The sequence below is a fragment of the Euprymna scolopes genome, chromosome 39 (assembly GCF_053919585.1).
Source record: "Euprymna scolopes isolate OS-2025 chromosome 39, ASM5391958v1, whole genome shotgun sequence".
NCBI lineage: Eukaryota > Metazoa > Mollusca > Cephalopoda > Sepiida > Sepiolidae > Euprymna > Euprymna scolopes.
The window spans coordinates 31,438,878-31,465,211 of record NC_136520.1 but is presented as its reverse complement, the minus strand read 5'-3'; the positions used below and the strand labels follow the sequence as shown (position 1 = coordinate 31,465,211).

At 32.1% G+C, this 26,334-nt stretch overlaps 1 protein-coding gene across 5 annotated transcripts in view; it reads right to left on the bottom strand.

The window, feature by feature from the left end:
• Nucleotides 1-2,375: 2,375 nt before the first annotated feature.
• The window catches only part of LOC145263708 (uncharacterized), a 115,558-nt gene continuing 91,599 nt past the window's right edge, over nucleotides 2,376-26,334 (bottom strand). For 3 of the 5 annotated variants that reach the window (XM_080120662.1, XM_080120663.1, XM_080120660.1), the window contains 6 exons: nucleotides 24,157-24,190; nucleotides 22,618-22,744; nucleotides 18,305-18,389; nucleotides 12,509-12,643; nucleotides 10,501-10,701; nucleotides 2,376-7,334 (listed from right to left, as the gene is read on the bottom strand). In XM_080120662.1, the coding sequence (XP_079976788.1) occupies nucleotides 6,787-7,334; nucleotides 10,501-10,701; nucleotides 12,509-12,643; nucleotides 18,305-18,389; nucleotides 22,618-22,744; nucleotides 24,157-24,190 (1,130 nt within the window). In that variant the 3' untranslated portion in view covers nucleotides 2,376-6,786. The remainder of the gene's footprint in view (nucleotides 7,335-10,500; nucleotides 10,702-12,508; nucleotides 12,644-18,304; nucleotides 18,390-22,617; nucleotides 22,745-24,156; nucleotides 24,191-26,334) is intronic. The other 2 variants (XM_080120664.1, XM_080120661.1) reach the window with 1 other exon arrangement.

Below are 26,334 nucleotides of genomic sequence, written 5' to 3'. Positions count from 1 at the left end.
GTCATTAATACGCCTTCTTTCGATATACTTAAATACTGATTAATTTTCCCATTGCTATAAGTTGTTTGCTCTTAATTTTTTTTTTTTCTTTTACACATAGTTTGTAAACAAAGTTCGTTTTAATATTTTAAAAATTTGTATTTGCTTTTCCGTTTTCCTTTTCATTATGTTTTCATCTGTCTACTTCACAATGCATGGGTCTGGAAGAGTTTTCACCTTTCCATTGTGTTCGTCTAATATATATAAAAACCCAAGAGGCCCTTTTATTCTTACTTTATAAATGTTACAAACCGTCTTTTTCATTATTATCTTAAAGGAGTCACTTTCATAGCATAGGCATAAATCTTAAGAATATGCTATGACGGTGTTCCAAAAGTAATGCCTCTTTGTTTTTTTTTGTATTCTGTCAAATAGATAAGGGATTGCAAATTGCATTGTTATGATGATTGAACTTATGCATTCATGATCTGAAAGTTTCATCTCTCTGTTACAGATCTTGACGGTGTAAGTCTCTAAGAAAGCAAACCCTGTCATGAACATGCATCAGAAGCAGAGCTGCATTATTGAATTCCTGACAAAAGTGTATTGAGAATGGTGGTGATGATTATGTAGAGAAATTAATTATGAAGCACAAATTATTTTAATGGTATTACTCCCGTCTTTATAGCTCTTGAACTATATAAATAAATAAAAGGGTTTACTTTTGGAACAACTCTCATATCGATGCCGGTATGCCTTAATGGTCTATTCTGGGCCAACCCTCTTCTAATTTTCGAAATCATATTTTAAGATCATTTGATATCATCTTTGCAGTTGACAACTACCCATGGCAGCACTTTGAAGAGCATTGGTGATCAAGATCCTGCTTATTCTCCGGAAAAAAAAAGTGGCTTGTTACTTTTAACATCTCTTAAACCATGATTCTCTCTTTTCATTACCAATGCTCAGATCCTCATTTTTTTTTTTAGGTTGAGATGGATGGCTCCTTCCTTGAGAGAACTCTTTATTTTGATAAGCTCCTAGAACTGACTTTCACTCCTGAAATAGAAGACTTACATTAAATCTGTTGCTATGGTCGATAGAAAAATGTTTTTTTTATTACTCCAGAAAGTACAAGGCCCTGATGCAATAGTCTATGTGTATCAGACAAACATATCCTAAAATGGAGTACTGCTGTCACATCAGGGGAGGAGATGCCGTGAGAAATTTTTCTTATTTTTACAACATATAAAAGTAATTTTTTTTTTTCAGCCTTGTTCTCACAGAAGAAATGTTGCGAGTCTTTCTCTACTCATTGTCATTGTCATTTCCATGGTAGGTGCTCAAATAAGCTTCAATCTCACTTCAAGAACTCATCTAGTTATCTCCATTTCCTTTCGTGGATTTGAAACCAAACGGAAGTTCCATAAACAGTTTTTTCCAAAGATTCCTCGTCTGTGGAACACATCACAGTACTGCTCTCCTGCTCACTACAGCAGTCATCTTGAAACCCAATGTCAACAAATATTTATCAAACTATCCTCTTAAGTAATCAAATTCTGACCATCGTTTTAATTTCTCCCATAATATTGTTAATCTCATTAACTCTTATCCTTGACTGGCCTTTCGCCTTAGTAAATGGTGACTCATTAATAAAAATAATACAATAAAAACACTGTTTCACCATCTCATTGCTGCTGTTGAATTAAAACAATATTCATCCAATCAAAACCTCTGTTGCTACGGTGACTGACAATATAAATGACTGTTTGCATGTTAACCCATGGCCAACTTTACTTATATATATATATATAAATAAACAAATTTACAAAGTCATAACACTGGACATTCTAATGTTTCGGAGGACTGTTTTCTTGTTTTCTTCTGCGGAAAGCGGAAAGCAACCATTTTTTAAGTCACCTGATGAGGATTTATGGTTTTAATAAATCATCTGTCCGAAATATTAGCAGGTCCAGTGTTGTGACCTTGTAAATTTGTTTATATTAATAAAAATATATCTTGCTCTTCTTTTATTGAGCACTCTTAAAATCCTCGTTAATTTCATTAGTTATCACTCTTGAATACCTATAATCTTGTGTGTGTGTGTGTGTGTATATATATATATATATATATATATATATATATATATATATATATATGTAAATATATATAAGGTAAAGTTGGCCAAATTATGAATCTGTACATTTAATATACACGTTTATCTTAACTAGAATTAAATTTCTATTTAGGCATGTTAACATTTTGCTTTCCTTAAAGCTGATAATCTGACTCCCTTCCAACAAATCCTCACACTACTTCTCCCCTCCCCCTCCTCTAATCAAAACCTGCCCCTCCCACACACAATCATCCATCCAATGTTTAAACAAACAAGCAAACAAGATTATCAAAGTTTTACTATTATTTAGATAAAGCTTTTTTTCCAGGTTTTTGTGATCATAAAAAGATATACTACAAATTCGGTCGATGTAAAATTTTCACAATCCTACAATTCCAACTTTATTTTGCTGGATAAAATAAAGCAAAAAAACTTCCACTCCGGAGGTAAAGAAAGTATAAATAACAGAAAACTACTGATGTAGTTTGATTAAACGTTGACTCGTAAATCAAATATGAACAAGAAAAAAGTCGTATGTGTCCAGATGAACAGGAGAATATCGCAACGTCTTTTGACGGCAACAAAAATAGTCTTCAAATGTATAAAAAAAAATTTTCTTTTTGGTGGTAAAAAGAGAGAAAGCATATTTCTTTTGTAAAATTTGTGCAACACTTATGTAAATCTATATATGTACGTGCGTGTGTACATGTGTGCTTATATATATGTATACATCATGTGTGCATGTACATACATGTGTGTATATATATATATATATATATATATATATATATATATATATATACACACACACACACACACACACATCTATACATTAAATGTGTATGTATACATTATCCGTGTATATATATATATATTTGGTTGGGAAATATTAATATTTATATTTGCTTTACGTTTACAGTAACTTTTGACTTATAACCTTAATTTTTACTTCTGGATATATATATATAAGCTGTCATTTTTAGATTTGCTATCCTCACTTGTATATTTTCTATATCTATATGTTTGTTTGTGTGTTATAAAAATTCATATAATGACAGAAAGCTTAAATAAGTTTCAATAAGGGTTAATTTTTCAATGAATCTAAATTGAATTAACATTTTCTTTCAATTCTATCTGGGGGTCACTAGAGGCAATTATCGGTTCAGTCCATAAAATAATAGAAATATATTAGAGCATACATTTTTTTAAAAATAGATTTTGTTTTCATGAAAAAAAAAAAAAAAAAAGAAATTAAACAAAGAGTATCTCAGTAGAAAAAGTATTAAAAAAAAAAGGTTTAAAAATATAAATAATTTTTTTATTGATATTTTTAAGATTTAAAATAAAGAAAAAATTAATGTTTTGATTCGTTAAAACACTTTGCCATTTTATGGAAACATTAAGATACACACTGTCAACAAGTAGGTTTATTTAAGAATGCCATTATAACAGGTTTTTTTTTATCGCTTGACCTCATATTGCAAATGATATCTGAAACTTTACTTTCAAAGCAAAAATTGCAAACATGATGATATTTGAAATTATTTGTTCTAAGAAACATTCCGACCAGCAATATATCTCCACATGGACAAAAGCTGCTGAATATTGTGTGTATGTGCGTGTGTTTGTATTTCATTAAATAACAGACAATCCCTGTCCACATTTTGATTCTCATTCTTTGTAATTTTCTTATTAACTTTCTTGGTTTAGATAAGAACTGGCTGATGTAGCTGCCATAGTTACTTTTAGATCCACCCATATTGTAGTTAAAACTAATTATGGCAGTTACATCAGCCAGTTCTTGCTTGAAGCAAGAAAATTAATAGGAAAATTACAGAGAATGAAAACCAAAATATGTAGACAGGAATTGTTTATATTATTTAATAAAACATGCCTAAAGGATTCTGCCTATACATATAAGGTGAAGTTAAATAAAAATCTGTACATCTAATATATACATGTTTATCACGTTTCAATTTAAATTTCTATTTTGTTATTAAGACTTGCTGTACTATAGAGGTTGTTTTTTTTATCTCAACAACAATCTATCTGGGACACTGTATAATAGCTACAATATTCAATATGGTCTTTTGTTTTCAAATTCACATCCAGTATTTCTTATTAAAACCAAGAAAGAGTAGAAGGAACAAATGAGAAACACACAGCCTACTCCCACTGCTATTCTTGTAAAAGACGTTGGCCTCCAGCTCTTATCCAGATTTATATCAATTTTTATTTATTCTGTACTGTTATTATTATCATTATTATTATTACTATTATCATCATCATTACACTATTTCAAACTAACGCACTCTCTTTAAATGATCAATTCAGAGGAGAGAAGTAGTGTTCTTTTATCATGAGACTGTCCTCCTAAACATTACCTCCTCCTTTGGGTGGAGACAGTATAATAAATGTTCATCATGATACTATCCTCCCAGGCATTACACTATCCATTTTACCATCCTCCTAGGCACTACCTCCTTCTTTGGGAGGGGGCAGTGTAGTATATTTTTGTCCTTCATATATACAGGGTGACACATAAGTCACTTTACCATTTAATTTTTTTTTCCCCCAATAAATTAATTTTGATTACTGTGGCAGTATTTTTCATAGATGAATCAAAATAAAATTACAATCTTTAAAACATGAAATAAAAAAAGAATTAATAAGGTATACTCATTTAAAAAAAAGATATTTTATTTCAAAATGGTAAAATGACTTATGCGCACCCTGTACTAGGAAAAACACGCTCCCTCTCCAACAGTTGCATGTTTTTGCTAGTCCATAATTACTTAAATTATAAATTCATTAATTCATAACATTTATTTTCTATAACAGTTACTACTACTACTACTAAAAAAATTGCCTGTCCCAATTTTTCTTTCTAAATGCCATTCTTATTCATGATTTAAAAAAAAAAAGAAGAGTTTTGGACGCTAAAAACGTACATAACAATGTGTACATAACCGTAAAACTATTACCACTACTACTATTTTCTAAACATTAGATCACAAAATGTTTTTTTTTTTAACTAAAATAGTTTCTTTTCTACTTCTGTTGCTGTTTAGCAGAATTATATATGAAAAAAGTCCCTTCTGATTAATACTTACATAAATTCTAGTTCAATTTTAAAACTTGTCTTTACTTTGAAATGATTCTTTTTTTTTTTTTTTTTGAATGGTTTTATTTTTGATAAAATATGTAATAATCAAAATGCATTTTTTAGTCTTTAATTTTAAAAATTAATAAATAAATAATAAAATGGTTTCATATAAAAAAATATATTTTCAAAGTTTACATAAAAACATGCTTTACTTTGAAATTGAAAAAGAAATATTATAATCAAAATATATTTAGTCCTTACTTTGAATTTTTTATTTTAATTTTAAATTTAAAAGTAAGTCTTTACTTTTTTATGTAAACTTTTAAAATATATTTTTTTATTATATAAAATCATTCTGAAAAAAAAAAAAAAAAAATTTCAAAGTAAAGACAAAAAAATATATATTTTGCTTACAACATATTTTATTAAAAATTAAACCATTGTGAAAAAGAAACATTTTAAAGTAAAAACAAGTTTTTTTTTATGTAGAATTTTGAAATTAAACTGGAATTATGTAAGAGTTAGCAATACTTCTGCTAAACAGAAAGAAGGTTGAAAAGAAACCATTTTAGTAAAAATAACCTCTTAGATAGTAGTAGTTGTATAAATCTTAATAATAGCACTAATACTTGTATCTTTTTCATTAGAGAGTGTATAAATAATACAATTAAAATGTCGATGACACATAGTTTAGTTTCAAACAATAATAAATATTAAGTTAAATTATCTGATTTTTACAAAAGAAAATCTAATATTTTTTCGGAGATAACCCATAATACTGCTATTTTTTTCTTCAAGAGAGGGAATATAATTAAGTTATAAAATTATATCCACCAAAATGCATTTTGATTTCTTGACAAAAGGCCAGATAGTTTAAAAAAAAAAAAAAAAAGACAAAGATAAATACATTTTAATAAAAAAAAGAAAGAGAGGAATTAATTATTTTGTGAATCTTCACATTTTTTTTTAAAGGAATTTGGAAGCATTTAAACTCTTGAATAGAAAGTAATTTCCGGTTTTAAAATTCTTGGCAAATCCTAATGTATTAAAAATTGAAAGTTTTGAAAATTATTTATATTCAATAATTTTAGAGATTAAAACATTACCTTAACAAGACTTAGTTATAATTTATAATAATTTTTTTAATTAATAATTTAATGACTAAATCCTACCTTAATAATCGAACTAAAAAGAGTGAGGATAGCTTGAGTATATATATATATATATATATATATATATATATATATATAAAAACAAGTAATTGCTTAGCAGTTGAGTGAGATAACTTGATTATGTACGTGTGTGTGTGTATATGTATGTATGCCTATTTATTTATGCATGTACGTATATATATTTACATATACATTTATGAACATTATATATATATATATATATATATATATATATATATAAACCAAGTGGTGGCTTAGCAATTCTGAAAAGATGCAAAATTTAATATATGTTGTGTCACCAAATCATTGTCACTTTACGGCTCTGATCAACATAAAAATATCCGATGATCTCACCATAGTTTCTCTATGATTTTTTTTATTTTTATATATATTTTTTTAAATCTTTCTTGTCATCATTCTGGTGGAATAGAACTGTCAACATCATCTAACTCGTTTGGATCCAAGAACTCAAAATCGTCGGCCAATTCCGTATCACTCTGTTCCAAATAATCTTCCAACGATTCCACGTTCTGTACGTTCTTATGTTTCGGTTTCATAGTTGCCGTTTCATAAGCAACTTTTTTCTTAGCTGACCTCCTCTCTGATTTACGCGAACCTGTGCTGCTGTTGCTGCCGCTTCCATTTTCCGTATCCGATAATCCCTGGAATGCTGCCTTCATCATGGAGCCCATCGCCTGGGCCACGAGTTGCCCTGCAATGCTGCGCTCAGATTCTATAATTTCTTTGCCCCTGGAGGACGTACCCTGTGAAAATGTGAGGTCATTTATCAGGCCCTCATCATCAGAGTCAGAATCCTCAAAATGGGTGGGAACAAACTGCATCGTGTCTGGTAACAAGGATTTGTTTTCTAGGAGTTCGTCATCTGTGTGGTCATCGAATGAAGGCATTTCCTCGCCGAGGCCTTCAGCAAGATCTTGTTCCAAATCACTGTCATGACCTTCTAGAAAAAAAAAAAATATTGAGTAAAAATAAAAACTGTAGAAGAAAAAATACAAAAATTCATTAAAAATAAATTTTAAATTTTGACTAAAAATATAAACTAAATTTTTTGAATAAAAAATGAAAAGAATAGTTATTAAAATTAAAAAAAAAAAAAAATATGTCTATTGAGTAAAATAAAAAATTATAGAGTAAAAATAAAAACTGTGCACATTTATTTAACGAAATACAATTTGTGGCAAAATTTCAGGAAAAACTAACTGACGGTTATCTGGCAATCGTCTGGACCGACGGACGCCACTGAAAACATAGGTCCCTCTCCGATAAATCGGGGGACGGATAATAATAATAATAATATATATATAATAATAATATGTAGTAATCAATAGTAATATGTACATCTAGAAATAAAGTAGGTTTAAGGCTCATGAAATTTATACTAGAATTGTCTGCAAGGACCTTTAGCACAATGTTTAAAGTAATTGGAAAAATTCAGTTGTAAAAGTGACATTCTTCTGAAGATTCAATCCTCGATGAGGGCGACCGAAAATACAATTGTGAATTACTTCAAGGTTGATGAAATGAGAGCATGCTACCCCTATAAATTAAAATTAAAATTCTGTTTGACAAAAAGATTCCAGAGTTCGAAAAGATACACCTGAAAATGATACTCAAGATGATAACGGTTGTCCGAAGAATGTACAGAATATGAAAACAAGATTAATAAAAGTTATAACTAGGGCTAGGACAACAGCATATTCTTTTCATTGTTTTGACTCTCGAGTGTATATCCGTTGATATCTTATATGCTTTTATATAGAGTGATGTGGTTCTCGGTTGATTGTGTCTAACCATGTTAAATATATACTCGAAATTCAAAACAATGGAAAGAATATGCTGTTGTCACAGCCATAGTTATATAACAATAATAAAGATATGTCTAGTTAATAAATGTGCTTGAGTAATAAAGCATTATGCAACTTGTTCTCTGGAGTCTAACAATTATGTCCCCCCCCCAATTAAACGAAAATTCCATGTGTGTCTGACTATAACATGTTCGTTTTCAAGTTTAATGTAAATAAGTACTTAGATAATCAAATGCTACTCAAGTTCCAAATGTTGTCTCACACTTATTAACCCTCCCTCTAATAAGTAAAAATAGAACTTAAAAGGAATTATTATGATGACATTAAAAGGATAATTAACATGGATCCTCTACTTGATCTGAAAATCGTTTTTCAAACGGCAGATACTTTCCAAACGTTATAAATAACTCTGATATGGCCCATTTTTATGTATGTCTACAAAAAGATATTGTACAGCTAGAGCACGTTCAACAGTTAGCAACCAGGATGGTGACAGAACTCTTTTCACTTACAAAAAGCAGCTCCAAAGACTAAATATATTCTCACTTAAGATGCGAAGGTTATTCTGGCATGCAATATCATCAACAATAGGCATAATTCAAATAATGTAAAGCGATACCAACTGATATAGACAGCTAACATTTTTTTTTTCACTTTTAATAAGCTCAAACAAAGCACATTTCCAATGACTGGTACTATGAAACATAGAAATTATTACCTAAAATAAAAATCAGCTTAAAGTATAGCTTTGCACTAATGTTCTCTATCATGTCCATTTTTTTCCTGATTGCCTCTTGTTTTGGAAAACTCCTTAAACTAACATGCCATGTAATCGATATGGTGAACAAACCCAGGCAGGTTCTCTACCTTATCCGGAAATTCTTTCTCAACCTTTTTTGTCCTTTATAAATAACTCTGATATGGCCATCTTAAGTATGCCATTGAAGCAACAAATCGTTGTCTACAAAAAAATATTGTATGCCTAAAGTGTGTTCAACAGTTGGCAACCAGGATGGTGACAGGACTTACCTACAAAGAGCGGCTCCAAAGACTAAATATGTTCTCGATTTAGCAGCGGATGATGTAAAGAGACTTGCTTGTGGTGCACAACATCATTACTGAGAATTTAAATCTGCTTTTTGAGCACCCCCCACCCACCCCACGCACAAAGTTGAAGTTTTCACGATCAACCATAAAAACGGACCACCACCACCGCTTTTGGCTCAATAGAAAAATAGCAGCATTCTGAATACCGACAAACTTTACAATATTTTTTGTTCTTTCCGTTTAATTTTATTTAGCTTTGCAAAACTAAATTAATGTTAAGGCTGTTCTGATACAATACTTAATCTATTTTGTCCTAGTTTAGTAAAGTAATAATCTTTCTAGACTGAGAGAATGTATTTAAATAACAAAATGTATTAATATATGTTGAATTGAAGAAGTCAAAATATAAACGAAAATAAATTAGCTTGATACTCTAATACCTACTTGCCCGGTCGTTAAAAAAAACAAAAAAAAACGAGATTGGGTGCCATCAGTCAGAATCAAAATTGAAAGGAAAATTTTGTAAGTGAAAAAAAAAAAAAAATAGGAAAAGACAAAAAAAAAAATGATGTGTGCCAGGCGTAAATTTGTATAACTCAATTTAGCAAGCGAACGCTTTTATCGATGGGCTCATAAGGATACAGATGTTATAAAGCTGCAAATTTAGCTATTTAATTTTAAGTTTCCAGACTTGAAAACATGGGAGATTTGGACGTGTGGAACAAATTCGATTTGGTTCTTAGCTTGCAAAAATAGCTGTTAAGGGGTCAAAATTGAAAAATTGGAACTTGGCAGGCATAAATTGATTTAAAGTGCAACGCTACGCATTCGCAAATATACATAAATGTTTTGATTTCGATTCTAGCGGATGGCACCCAATCATATTTTTTAAAACTTTTGAAATCACTACTATATATTGGATACAATATAATAATCAATAGTGAATTGGCTCTATAATAATAAATACAAAATCTGCATACCGGGCAATGCCGGACACTGTGCTAATATGTGTGTGTGTATATATATATATATATATATATATATATATATATATATATATATATATGCGTGTGTCTGTGTCAATAGATATGAGCATATGTTTTCTGGGCTGGCTCATATATTAGCTATTTGATTGGCTAATAGCAAAAATGCTAACAAATCACTAGGTTTCCCAACCTAAGAAACTTGTTAAGTTAAAGAACTGATTTTGCAAAGTTTTGTAATTTTGATAGGAAAAAAATGCCATGATTTTACCATCTTCACTGTTTTCTAGCGAAGGATTTTCTGAAAGTGCTGGAGTCGAAGGTGCAGGTGTTAATTCACCTTCATTCTCTGCTGCAGCCAACATGGCCGTGTCTGTGTCAGGGCATAGATCATCAAAGTTGAGATCATCGGAAGTTCCATCCGCAGTCAGGATAATTTCTGGCTGGTTGTTGCCACAGTCTCCTCGGATTGCTACAAGATGAAGGAAGGAAATAAAATACAATTATCAAGACATAAAACAAAGAAAAATGAAAAAAATAAAAATGTGACAATTTAATCTGCACATTCAAAAAAACACTATAGTTGTTGGGTAAACGAAAAGTTCAGTGGGAGTACTGGTTGGTTGAGAGGTGATAAATCAGATGTGGAGAAAAATATATTTGCATGGCAAAGCTCCTGAGATTGTTGAGAAGTTTTGTAACCTTGCAGATATCATTGGAGAACAGGGTGGAGTAGGCACAAAAGTTAGGAGTTACTAACCAGCAGAGCTCAAATTTCTGTCATACTTATCCTAAAATGGAGTACTGTCACCATATCAGGGTAGGAGCATCCTATCCTGCCTTGACAAAGTTAAAAACCGGCTTTGAAACCTACGAGGTGACACCCTTTTTTCTTCCCTGCAACCTCTTTCCCACAGAAGAGACATTGCAAGCTTATCTCTACTTTCATTATTTTCACAGCAGGTGCTCATCTGAGCAACAATCTATGTTCCCTCCTTGCCAAACTTTCACAAAAAAACACTCATTTAGCTACAACAACCATCAACAGTTGTTCCCACTCACTATCTGTGCCTAAATCTAAATGCAAATTCCATGAACAAAACTTCTTTCCTAGTATTGTCCGCCTGTGGAACTCTGTTCCACTAGCCTACTTTCCAGCTGACTACAATATGGTCATCTTAAAGTCCAATGTAAACAAATTCTTGTTGAGCAGCCCTCCCATTTCTACCATTAACTATTTATATGCTGTTGTCTCAATGACTACTGTACTCATTAACCCTTACCCTTGAGTGGATTTTGGGCCTTGATAAGTCGTGACTCCCATGCAAAAATAAAAATAATACACAAGAAGTGCAGTATAATTACACAATGGTTGAGAGAAGATAACCAGTTTGTGTGAAAGAATAAAATATCAATGTGTGGATGACACAGAAGTTATTGAGATTATTCAGAACTTTAGTTACCTTGGTAATACCATTGAGGCACAGAGCGGAGCAAGTTCTAGCGTGATATCTATGATTTAAAGCGCATGAACTTTTGCCATAGAGTGTTATCAATGTCAACCAAAGGAAAAGTCTAATAGGAATATGTACACAGTGCGATTATGTATGAAAGTGAAACCTGGCCAGCAAAAGTTGAGGATATGCATTGATACAAGAATAATAGGATGGATATGTAATAAGATTGGATTTCAGATAAATACGAATAAATAAATAAAATGTTCATGATTGCGGCATTCACTCTTGGTCAGTTGGCTCTTTCCAACAAATTCGCCACATCCCGAATACTAGTTGACCAGACACTGTGATCCAAGGCTGTATTTGTTATGAGTGCAAGCCATTTGTGGTTCCAGTGACAAATCCACTAAAGGTGAGAGCCCAGAATCAGTTCAGCATCATGCTTCACCGTCCTAAGCCAAGTTTTGAGTTGGCTATGTTTCTTTCAGCCTGGTGATGATGCTGGGTTGACAACTTCACAGATGAAGTCACCTGAGTGAAGTCATTGACTCAGCACCGCCAAGCTGAAAGAAATGCAAATAAAGACCTGGTCAGAGATAGGTTAGTTTCGAAGTCAATTTTTAAAAACTGCGCAACACATGCCAGCATGTAAAACAGACTTTAAACTGATGATAATGAAGAAAAGAAAACTCGGATCTTTATCAATTAATGGAAAGCTAATATATATGAGTAATAATTAAATAGTAAGTATTTATGTATTTAAGGAATATATGCAAAACAAATACTTGAATTACATCCAAGAAAAAAAGATTTTCGACTCACCTCGGAAAACTGTGATAAATATGCTGAAATATGATAGAACATAACACACTCGATTTATGCCAGGTTCCAGTTTTGTGTATATTTTGTGAGGCACTCGGTAGTAAATAAGACAGGGATATAATAACATTGAAATACCTGAAAAAGAGAATTGATTTTAATCAATAATACAAGTCTTTTGAAATACTGTATATATAGTAGAAAACAAAGAGCCAAACACAACTCTTTACACAACTAATTTGCATAACTATTTTTAAACAGTTTATAACAAATCAATGTTTGTAATTTGCAATTTTATTGTTCTGTATTCCTATATAGATATTCAATAGATTTGTTAATATTAAGAGTAATTAATTAAAGTAATTTAATAATAATAATAAAAAAAAATTACCTAAAATTTTCTTAAAATATTATGTTCATTAAAGGGAGATAATTTAAATGCAAGCTAACATATCTTAGAAACAAAAATATACTGATGAGGATAAGAATAGTAAGAGGACTTCATAGAGATGGCGGGAGGTGACTGCTGTCTTTTTCTATTACTCCCTCTCCTTCCTCTGTCTCTTTCTGCAAGAGAGAGGGTTTTAACAGATATATCACAGTCTATCAATTTTTTAATGAAATAAAAGTAAAATAAATAATGGTGGTTGTTGAGATCCTATAGGTAAAAGGTACGTTTAATGCACGCACGCACGCACGCACACACACACACACACGCACGCACGCACACACTTATATTTTTTGAGAAAAAAAATTCCAGCAGGGAAAAAAGTTCAAAACAATTTATACTTTTTTATTTTCAGAAGTTTAGATAAGCCATCGGTAATGTTGGTTTCAAACCTGATATTAGGGAACCTTTTAGGTCCCAATATCAAGCTCTCTTCAGCAGATCTATCTTATCTGTCTATTAATATATATATATATATATATATATAGATATATATATATATATAGCATGTCAGCAGGTGATGAAAAAATCAAAGCGTTTGTTTCACCTCCGTGTCAAGGCTTCCGGGTTCAATTCCGCCTCCCGACCAAAACTATTTTTTTTTTCTTTTACATCTTTAAACACTCGGGCAAGGTTTTTTTCTTTTTTTTTTACTTCGCTTATTCTTTAGTTTACTCCCCCCTCCTATACACACAGTGTTTTTTTTTTTTTTTTTCGCTGTTTTTTTTTTCTGGGTTTTGGTTTTTCCGATGTTTTTAAAATTGTTTCAGGGTTATTACTTACCCCCCCTCCCCTACACACACCTACAAACACTCGGGCAACGCCGGGTACCCCCTGCTAGTCTATTTATATAAAAGGCAAATGCGGTGTGCGCATTTTTGTATGTCCAAAAAGGCTTTTTTCACCAACGGTCCCGGGATCGTTAGTATCGCTTAGAAATGTTTATATACCCCCTAGATAATATCTAGGATTTGGGAACGCATGTAGTGTCTAGATTTACTTACAGCGACTTTTACAAAATTATTGCTATTTTGGCTTCTCACGTGTTGATTCAGCTTTTTCGTATAAAAAGCGAAACTAATTCAAAAGCTAACAAGCTGTTCTCGGCATCGCGCCGAGAACATCTACAAGCAATCAGCTTTGATCAATTTAGGGCTAAACTCCTTATATCAAACAATTGCTAATCTCCTTTCATTTGAGGAGCCCCCCCCCCATCATCATCTTGGGGAAGCGAAAACTGACCCACATTGAAACAAAGTAAACAAACCCCAAAAAGCTGTCCTGCATTAAATAAAATACTGCTACGTCATCTTGTAACGCACCCGCGATGACCTCATTTAGCGTCTATCTGTCAATCAAACCTCTTTCACTCGTTTTATAAGCCTTAACACTCTAATAAATTCCTCTTATTCTTGGTCTAGACGGTTAAGTGGTTGGCGTTTGTTTCACCTCCGCGTCAAGGTTTCCGGGTTCAATCCCGCCTCCCGACCAAAACTATTTTTTTTTTCTTTTACATCTTTAAACACTCGGGCAACGTTTTTTTTTGTTTTTTTTTTTACTTCACTTATTCTTTAGTTTACCCCCGCCCTCCTATACACGCAGCATTTTTTTTTTTTGCTGTTTTTTTTTTTTTTTGGGGTTTTGGTTTTTCCGATTTTTTTAACATCGTTTCAGGATTATTACTCCCCCCCCCCATACACACACCTACAAACACTCGGGCAACGCCGGGTACCCCCCGCTAGTCTATTTATATAAAAGGCAAATGTGGCATGCGCATTTTTGTATGTCCAAAAAAGACTTATTTCACCAACGGTCCCGGGGTCGTTACTATCACTTAGAAGTGTTTATATACCCCCTAGATAATAATATCTAGGATTTGAGAACGCGCGTCACGTCTAGATTTATTTACAGCGACTTTTACAAAATTATTGCTATTTTGGCTTCTCACGTATTGATTCGGCTTTTTCGTATAAAAAGTGAAACTAATTCAAAGCTAAGACATTGTTCTCGGCAATCGCGCCGGGAACGTAGCAATCAGCTTTAATGCGAGGAAAATTCCTTATATCAGATGATTGCTATTCAATTTGGACAATCTCCTTTTGATGGCGTGCTGGCTTCTCCCCAATGTCTTGGGGAAACAAAACCAGCCAAAGTTGAGCAAATAAACAAAAAAAAAAAAAAAAAAAAAAAAAAAAAAAATTGCCCCCGCAGTAAATGTTAACTCCGTTATTTCTATTTGACCTCATTAATGAGGTCAAATAGAAGTAACGGAGTTAATTTTATTGCGGGCACCTGTCAATTCAAACATCTTTCTGTTACTATTTCTTGGTCGGCGAACGGTTAACGTTGCAGTTTTTTTTGCACACTTTATTATTTTCCAACTGCGCCTCAAGGTTTCGACTTCTATTCTTCCTACTTACCCACCAAAACTTTTTTTTTTAAACAAACACCTGGGCAACAATTTTTTATTATTCTTTTGTTTTGATTTACCCAAAACCACACACACCACCAAACACCCGGGCAACGCCGGGTACCCCCCGCTAGTAGTTTTATAAGAATTTTGTTCAATTAATAGTTTAATGACCAAAACAATAGTGTAATGATTAAATTCAACTTTTAAAATCTTATTTTAAAAAAATGATAATAATTTGGTAAACTGAAACACCAAAAATTCAGCATAGTAAAAAAAAAAAATGAAAAAAGGGAAATGAAACAAAAAAAAAAAAAAAATTTTTTAGCAATATTAGAAGGTATAGTTAATTGTTAAAAATGCAGGATAAGATTAAGAACTTGTTCCAGCAGGTGTATTGCTGCAAAATTTTATCAACTAGTTTTGTTTGATTCTTCATAAATTAGTTTTGCAAATTTGTGCAAATATTAATTTGTCTGAGTTTTGCAGAATTTTTAAAAGATTTCATTTTGCAAATATTAATTCATTATCTGATATTTTCAGATTATTGTGCAAATAAATATTAATTCGTTTTTACAGATATTAATTTGTAACTACTCAAACCAAAAGTTAGTGGCAGGGTTAAGGACGGGATAGGGTTTGTTTTGAAAGGAAGAGACAATCAGAAAGTACATTAATTTGACCTGTCACCACTATAAGAAACAGGCAAATCCAGTCAATAAAATTTGGCAGCAATTTTAGGAGCTAACAATTTCAGTTCTTGTTGAGAATTCCCCCTATATTAAAAAACTAAACTAAACAAAATTTGTACAATGTACGTACTTGTGACAAAACAAAAATATATTCCAAAATTTATATATAGTAGGTTTTTTTTATAAAGAAAAACATTTTTAAGTGATTAATGGGAATTCATAGGCATTACAACATAAATCTAATAATGTTCACAATGTTGTTTTTCAAAACAGCAGGCGAGATAGTCATTGGACAGATATTTGTAAAATTTGATTTTTAGCGATGTTTGGAATATGATATTTTTGTTTTGTCACTATATACAGATTTTTCTTTATTTTGTTTTTTAATATAATGGGAATTCTGGACAGCTATATGTATACCATCCTGTATCAAAATCGAACACATTGATTTCAGGCAAGACACATTATGCAACAGCAACCTCAATCAGATGCTATGACGGAGACATACCAGACCACATACTTATACTTAAATTAGTTTTTGCCAGAAGAGGTATAGCACATCTGTGATCAATGTGATCCACTGTCTCTGATCCGTAGAAGCACCGGTGATAATTTAGAGCCAGTCCTTTGTTCAATGCTGGAGATCGTAGACATGACAGCAAGACAGTTTCTGTATCTGCTTTGACTGTCACAAGCCAGGTTTTGTTTTATTTGGTTTGGTTTGATTATTTTGTTTTCCAGCATATTAACCCGTTTTGAGTTATTTAATGCTGAATCCAGAAATTTTGGAAAACGTTTTTATGCTTCAAATTCTTTATATATTCAATTATTTATTTGCAGAGCTTGGTTTTGTTGTTTTGTTTACGGCATATCAACCCTTTTTGGGTTATTTAATGTTGAATCTAGAAATTTTGGAAAAAGTTTTTATGCTTCAAATTTTCCATATCTTCAAATATTTATTCATTGTGTTTGATTGGCTTTCTTTTGTATTGGAAAAATGTTTTGGACTTTGCAGAACATGATAAGTTTTGAAAAGGGGGGAAAAAAAACAATAACATCAATGCTTGGTGCATTTTAGGTCAGAGAGACCATATCTTCAGACAGCCTTATCTGGTAGGACCAGGCAAGCCAAGTTTTCAACTGATTGTCCTTATATTTCACCATCTTGGCATGGGTTCAAGAGCCACAGATCACCACATGAGTTCACTTTTTCACATCAGAGAGCGTGATTTTGTCAACAAAGACATCCAGTTGCAAGCAACGGAGAGACAGGACGTCAGACTTCAACATTGGAGGTTTTTTCAGCTGTGGATCAGTCAACGCAAACAGTTGCAATCAAAGATCGGTAGATCGTCTTATTGCAATGGCCAAGTTTCATCCATATAAAGAAGGATGGTATATACTAGTGCATGATAAATCAAAACCTTTGTGTTTAGTCAGATTTTTCACTACATGACTAAAAGTGAGCTCACAGAAACTCACATAGAAAGCTGACTGCTGACCTGGCACTTGTGTGATACTATAAAGTGGCCCTGAGGTGGATTTGAGCCACTAAGTGCTGAGGAGGGGGGGAATAGACAAAGGAGGAGGAAATGGCTTAAAATAAACAAAGAAATAGGAAATATCCTACAATCAACAATAGATAGGAAGTAGCAAACGATAACAATAGAAACCTACAGATAAAACAGGGAAGGGCAGCTTCCGGTAGCCGGGGTGGGGTGGGCGACCTGAGATACCAACGTAGAGGGGACAGTCAGTTGACAACTAGACGCCATTGACGGCGGCTGGGAGTTGATAACGACAACAGTTGGACATTTAGAGTTGATTGTGAGACAGACGAACGTAACATCGATAGAACAGGGGAAGACACACACACACTCACAAGTCCAACAGTCAATTTATATGTGAACATTGGTGTTTGTGTTTTTCCTTTCTTTGTTCCATGACTTATCATATTTGTACTTTTGTGAAACCACGTGGGTGTTCCCACCGACAGTCGCCAGCGAGAAAATGATGATCTGGCCATAAAAGGAATAGTCGACTGAAAAATCCACGATACATGACGTTAGGAGTCAGCGTTCTGTCGGAGACACACGTCTGGTTACACTTGATACATTGCTGATTTTCATCATTCAACCACATGTGACATTGTTGTGACAAAAAGCCAACAATGTCACAAATGTATATAGCTATATAATATGTAAATTTAGATTGTGTTGCTTATCTGTTGAGTAGTTTTGTTTACTTACCGATTAAATATATCACAACAATCCCGGGAATATAACAGCCAACAAGGGAAATATTGACGCAAACATACAAGTTAACGATTAAGAACTGAAATGAAAGAGAAAGAGAATGATTGGCAGTTTCCATTTCAAAAGCCAACAAATCAAGATCGTCCCTATAACAGGCCAAGCCAACAAACCTAAAACTATAATACACACTCTGTATCTATCGATCTATCTATACAGTTGTACGAGGTTCCTTCAATGTTTCCAGACTTTTTTTCATAAGAGCACTTTTATTAATAGTACACACATAAAACTCTAGTCCCCTTTGAAATAATCTCCTCCGGCTGCAATGAGCTTGTACGATTCCAACTTCTGAAAGGCCCTATGGAAATCATCTTGTGCTAGCGTGTCAATGACTCTTGTCAGCCTCTTTCATCTTCTCAATTGTCTCAAAATGACAACCTCTAAGGTTTTCCTTGAGCTTAGAAAATAACCAAAAGTCACAAGGAGCAAGGTCTGGACTATAGGGAGGGTGGTGAACTGTCTTGATATCTATCTTGGTCAAATAGTCTGTGATAAGGATGGAACACACTTGGGACAAATTTCACACAAATCTTCTGCATCTCCAGTTCCTTGTGAATAAGTGTCTACAGTTCCCACACTAACATCAAACATGTGCATTTAATGTCTCTATAGACACACAACAGTCTTTATCCATGAAATTCTTTATGTAGCCAATCAACTTTGGTGTTCTAACTTCCTTACTCCTCCCACACCTATCATCAGCCCTCACAGACTTTCTCCCTTCCTTGAATGTCTTATGCCATTTCAAAAACTGATGCTTGATTCATGCAAGATGGTCTAAAGACTGTCTGGAGTATTCCATACGTTTCTGTGGCATTTTTTCCAAGTTTAAAACAGAATTTTATTGCATATCATTCTTCTAAAGGGTCTTTTGTGTCCAGATTGCATTTTTGAAATTCACCAGCTGTGACAATTAGGATTTAGTAGGGTGTATTCCAATTCCTGCTGCAGCTGTTCATTTGAACCTGAAATCATACAAATTGGTCAGTCATCTCATAAGGTGCATAGCAATAACATAATGAATTTTCAAGATTCTATGGTGATTTTAAATGCCCGTTCAAAAAAAGTCTGGAAACTTATTGAAGGCACCTTGTATATATGTTTATACAAGAAGAATACCCGTCACAGAATGGGTAAAATAATTCCTTGAACAGAACAGCTTTGCACCACTTTTATGCCCTCTTATGAAGATTTAAATCAACATGTAATACGACTGAACCTTATGTCTATAATCCTTATTCTAGTTTTGATTAAAATCTATTACATTATTTTGATTCTAGAAAATGCCTAAAATTTAATGCTTAAGGAGTCTTGAGAAATTTAAATTCAGGTCATCTTGCTTAATTAATGTCTAATGACTGAATCAAATGTAATGCAAACTTAGAATATCTGAATTTCAAATGGAAGGATGTGCACATTATGCCCCCCCCCACCTCTCGAATTATTTAAATACCTCAATGAAAGTGAATTTTAGAGAATATTTATTCATTGATATCTAATACCTATTGTTAAAATTTTACAAAAATCAGAGGTAAATTTTCACAAAGGGCTTCTAACTGTGACCAACATAAATATAATAGATTCAGGCCCTTGCACAAAAGTTATGTGACCTGCTGATGTTACAGAATAAAGTCTAAAGTAGATATAAGGTTGGAGGTTATTTCAATTGAAACATTATGCATCCAACATGAGAATAGTAGTTCAAATAATTGAAATGATTAATCTTCACCTTAAGAATTTTGAACAACAATCATAATAATATTTGAGACTGGACTACTTTAATTCTAGAAAGAATACTTTCCATTTGTCAGTTTAAAGGCTTCAAAATCACTTTCCAATTTTGTATGGTCATATAGAAATAATCGTTACAGCCATTTAAAAAAATATATATAATAAGGAAAGGGTGGTTGAAAATCTCATAGTTACAGACATTTGAAAGTAACTTTATGCCTTTAAACTACCGAACTGAAAATGATTTATGGTGGTTATTTAGAATGAAATCTATTTTCAAAGCAAAAATACAGAAAAATCTTTAAAAAAAGACAAAAACAAAAAAAACTTTATGATGTATGTAGCCATCACAGAATGGAGATGTTATATACCAAAAATCATGATAATTCACTGCATTTGACTTTTATTTTTAAATTAAAAATGATCCGTTATTTTTAATTTATTTTTTGTATGCAATTTTATTTTGTTTCTATCTTTCAACTTTTGATGGGACCCCTAATTCTTGTGTCCTTATGAGATGAAAGTTAGACACAAGGTTATTTTTAATATGTATATAAGGGAGAGAGGGCTATTTATTTTCTAAAAAGAGAACGGTCTGAATATGGGGACAAAAATTTAAATTGTGTCAGTGAACAGAACAGATACTACATTTTCATTCCAGATTGTCAAAAATTGTTAAGATTAATTTGTATTTAAATTTTTTTTAAAGATTTTTCTGTATTTTTGCTTTGAAAATAGGTTTCAGTCTAAATAATCACCATAAATCATTTTAAATTCGGTAGTTTAAAGGCTCAAAGTTACTTTCAAATGTCTGATTTGAATAATTTCATTTTAATTTTTTTAATAAAATTCAGTTTCAGTATAAACTGAACCATGTCCCTTTTTTTAAATGCAATTTTTTAAGTAAATAATGAACAAATTTTAATCTTTAAAATCTATGAAACAACAAAATGTTTATTTACCTCTAAGACATAAACACACAATTTTTCATTTGAATTCTTGTTTTCCCTTTTTTTGATTAATAAATAAGTTTCTGTATAAACCGTATTCTTTATTTTTCTCTTTTTAAATGTAATTTTAAAGTTTTCTAATGCTTTTTGTAAATATCTATCATTCATTATTGACAGTCTGACTGTTCGACAGATTCCGCTTGCTAGGAGGACCTCAGGCATGACGTGATTTTTCAGTGAAAAGACCTGAATGAATATTTAAAAAATCATGTAACTTGATCAAGTAGTTTTATTACAACTGCATTTGATTTTTTTATCAAAATTAAAAACAATTTGTTAATTTTATTTATTTCTTTTAAAAGCAAAATTATATTTACATCACCCCTCTTTGCCACCTTTCACGTGAAACTAAATATAGCTCATATTACTCATGCTTACATGTAGCAGCCATATTCTAAATTTCACTCCTAAACTAATACGTTGATCATTATGAAATATAGAATATATATTCTAGACAACACAGCGAGTGTAGTATAAACTTACATAATTCATAATATACTGAATGATGATATACTAATAAGTGTTGGGTAGATTTTCATTTGATTAAATAAAGGAAAATTATTTTAACTTAAAGTTATTTCATCTTGTTTGGGCATCATTTTAGTTTATTTAATTGAATAAATGTGAAAGTTCTTTTCATTTATCATTCTTATATTGCTATTTCAATGAATTACTGTTATTTAAATTACTAATACAACATCTTGAAATACTATGTGTCGTAGAGGCAAACAACCCAAAGACAAAACTTTATATTGTCTAATTTGCTTGGAGTCTCTTGGTCACAAAATGCAGCCGATTATATTGTGTTGCGAATTCAGCAAGATAATCTGACACTACCCAGTCTTTTCCAAACTTACTCTCTCCATATCTTAGCAGGGAGAGGTTCTCCTCTCTTACTGTATTAAATTATTACATATTTCCTATTATTATATTAAATTATTACATATTTCCTATTATTATATTAAATTATTACATATTTCCTATTATTATATTAAATTATTACATATTTTGTAACTGTTGTTCTGATTGGTTCTCCTCTACTCTATCCCACCCTATTGACAGGTCAATAGTTATACGAACAATGCACTCTTCAAAAATAAAATTTATTTCATTTTTCCCAAAGTCTGAGATGTGTCCGTCATCAGTGGTTACTGACCCTAGGTGACCTATGCCAATAGCAAGGCCAGTCAACTTGCCTATTAATCAAATTTCATGGCTCACATGATGAAAAAAAAAATTTCTTTCTATTTTGCATTTCATGAATTGCGTTTCATCAATGAACTTCAGAGTTATTATTTTTTCTTTCAGAAAACCAGTTTTGCATCAACTTTTTATTTTTGATACAATAATACTGTCACATAGAGAACTTCATTCTAATGTGTTTTATATAAATATTGTTATGTTGTGCTTATGAAGTCTTAGGTGTTAACCTTTTTGTACTTTTACTGGTTTGCTCATTTTTTTTTTCATGGAATGCCTATATAACTATTCTGTTGCTATACTCACTTGTATTGGATGTTCCCTTCGAAAAAGGAGCCATTGCTGGAAAGATGACTGTAATGAAGAAGAGAACTGTGAGGTGATTTGGCACAGTTCAGGCACGCTGAGCAAATGAGGGTGGACAGGAGTCCATCTGAAAAGAGAAACAGTTAACATTATTATGTCATTGCAAAGCTAACATCAACAAACCTTGTACTAAATTGGCACAGGTATAAACATAATTACATCCCTTGACGATTCTGTCAAAGTTGAAGAATGAGTTGTTTCTTTAGTTTTTTTTTATGGAGACAAGGCAAGAAGTCGCTTGATGTAAGGAGCTGACAAGAACACAAGATGATTATTGCAAAGACAGGAGATGCCTATTAACCTTCATTCTAAAAATACCAAGACTGTAAGTAGAAGGAAACCAATGAGCCGAAAGAGTTTCACAATCTTGCCGCTCTTGAAAAGAAGTTACTCCAATAAGAAGACATATCACAATGAGGTATTAAAACAATGAATTGATGAAGACCAAGTCAAATGAGCTTGTACAAAGGAAGCAGGGAATAGATCAGACAATTCTAAAGAACATAGTATAACAGAATATCATAAAAAAGACTGAGACTAGCAACATCATGTCTGTGAGAAAGAGGTTATAGTGAAGAAAGGGTGGGTGGGGGGATCAATCAAACTACAGATACGTTTCTGCAATTTATCAAGAATGTTCAAATGGGACACAGATTCACCAGCCCAAATATGGCAATAGTACTCCATACATTGTCTGATAGTAGATTCGTAGATAGAGAATAATCTCAAGAGTGAGAAAATATTTAGAGCTACAGAAAGAACCAATTTCATGAGATGCAGATAAAACTAAAGAAACAAATATATGAACTCCAATAAAGATTTTAACACATCAGTGTGACAGATGCACTCTGATGACCTTTTTCAATTGCAAACAATTTGGTTTGTTATTAATCTTGAAAAACACTTTGTTTAAAATAAAAAATGATTTTCTCCAACTGTGGATTTTAACTTTGTAAATTGTAGACATAATTTGACTTTAAGTATTTTCCCTTGTTTCCTATCGTAAACCTGAAAATACAACTTCTCAATTTACGATTTGACCACAACTTTTTCTGCTAGTTATTTACAACCAAAACAACCTGGGTTGACTGTCATTCCAATATCAAACATATGACTTTTAAATCAAATCGTTTTTCAAAATAACATCTGACACTATTTTATACCCCCCTCCCCCACCATATATGCCAACTCCCAATGTAACAGCATCAGTTCACAGAGGAAGGTCAAGAAAAACAATGGAGGAATAGATAATGATAAACTTCAGAGGAAGAGGGATAAAGACCTGGCCAGAGATCAGTTAGGAAGTCAATTTCTAAAAACCATTCAATACATGCTATGAATGTTAAATCAATGGTGATGATAAAATTGTTGTTCTGGATAGAAAAGAAATTACTTTAAGATAAAATGATTCTTATTGATTAGTTTTATGTTCTGATCAACATGATAGATGAAAAATGAAGAAATAGCTGAATAACGTACCCATCAGAGTCGTCAGCTGGGGCATGACGTCGAACTGCAAAAAGACAATTAAAAATAATAATTTGAATATATTAAGATGAAGTATTTTTACAAAAACTTTAAAAGGAATAAGAGTTAAAAGTAATGATAAAGACTATTCATACATAATATCTCAACTTTATGTCTTGTTAAATAACTGATGTGACTGTCAGTAGTTGAAGTAATGTAGTTGTATTGTGAGATACGAGACAAAAAAATGAATTGAATGAAAACTCTTCTTGACAATAAGTTAAAAAGATAAAGAGTAAAGTTACAGAGGAACTTTAATACACTATTGTTTACTCCTCTTGGAGCATTTTTATCCAAATAGGTTGCTTTATTCATTGAAAATTTATTTTTTAGCTTAATTTAAAAATTTTAATTTTTTTCGGTTTTCTTATGGGATGATCATCTTTAGTTAACTATTACATGTAATTATATTCATGCAGATATTTTACATGATTTATACTTGTAATATTTGTGTAAAAAGGTTATAGTAAACACAAACCTCTTTCTATATATGTTTATGTATGCATATATTTGTTTAAAAAATTTGCCTACCAAACTCCTTTGTCAGTTTTTGGTCTACAGACATAAAGCTTCATATATAGGATATTCAAACCCATGCAAAACTTTATATTTGGGTTTTAACCAGGGAAAATCAATACAAAAGTGTGAAAATTAAAAAATGGAATTTTCCAGGTGAAGGTTGAACGACAGCATTACAAACAGGCATGCATAACATAATAGTTCATGTTTTAATTTTTAGTCTTGCAGCATACATGTCTTCATAGCATTAACATCAAAGAAAAAAGTAAATCGTAAGCTAAACGTCTTGGTTTCGATCCTTGGTGGTAGCGCATGAGTCATTTTTTTTTTTTAACTTTTAAAATCATTACTATATATTAGGTCCAAAATCTTCTATAATATAAAAGGCAAAAATCTGTTTAAATGTATGTATGTATGTTTTGCAAAACTTCCGATAGAAGCGACGGATTTTCACGAGATCGGTATCATTTTGAAGCTTAACCCTTTGAACGACAAATATTGAAAAATTGGCCAGAAACATTAATACCTTCACCCTCAACCAGGTACTTTCCTACAGGAAGGAGTAGCAAAAAATCGTTCCTTCATTACAATTTAGCCAAACACGCATGCACAAAAAAGTTCTTTCTTGAATTAGTTTAAATATAAAAAAAAACCGATCTAATAGACAAGTCGGTATTGTAGCAGCATTGTTGTTTTAAGATTGCATGTTCGAGCCTAGATATCAGATATAGTTTTTTTTTTGACTTTTAAAGTTTTAATATTGAAACAGGGTTATTTATGCAATTTTTACGTTCGTTTTTTTTTTTTTTTTTTTTTAATTTTTCCATCACTTTCGTTTTTTTTTCTGTTTTTCTGATTTTTCAAAGAAATTTTACCATCATTCAATTATTCTTTATTTTGCATCACGTTCAGCGTTTTTTTAAAATAATATTTAAACAAGGTTATTACATTCGCTTATTCTTTATTTTCCATTTTGTTTTGATTTACCCCCACCCAGGCAACACTGTATACCCCAACTAGTAATATAATAAATACAAAATTTGCATTAATCAAAATATCATATTTAAGTGCATGAAATCCGGCAAAGCTCCAGGACCAGATAACATCCTGTTGGAACTCCTCACTTAGGATGGCCCCAAGCTGAAGAACCGCTTGATGCTCTTCATATTGAAAATATGAAAAACCAAGACTCTCCCCAGTGACTTCCGCAATGGTAACTTCATTACCATCTTTAAGAAGGAGGACAGGGAGAACAACAACTATCGGGGAATATCACTACTAAGCATTGCTAGAAAGATTTTCGCCTGGATTCTCTTCATCCTCACAGAAGACGTCCTACCAGAGTTCCAGTGCGGCTTTCGACCCTCCTGCAGGACCACATGACAATGTGTACGACAACTACAAGAGAAGAGCCTTGAACAACAACAGCCCAACATGTTCATTTCTAGGATGTGAAAAAGGCCTTTGACAAAGTGCCACGACACACCATGTAGGTTGTCCTCGCAAGGTAAGGCTGTCCACCAGACTTCGTCAAATTGATGTGTGCCTTCCATGATTGAATGAGTGTGAGAGTCTGCCATCGGAACTCTCTCTCAGGCTCATTCCCCATCA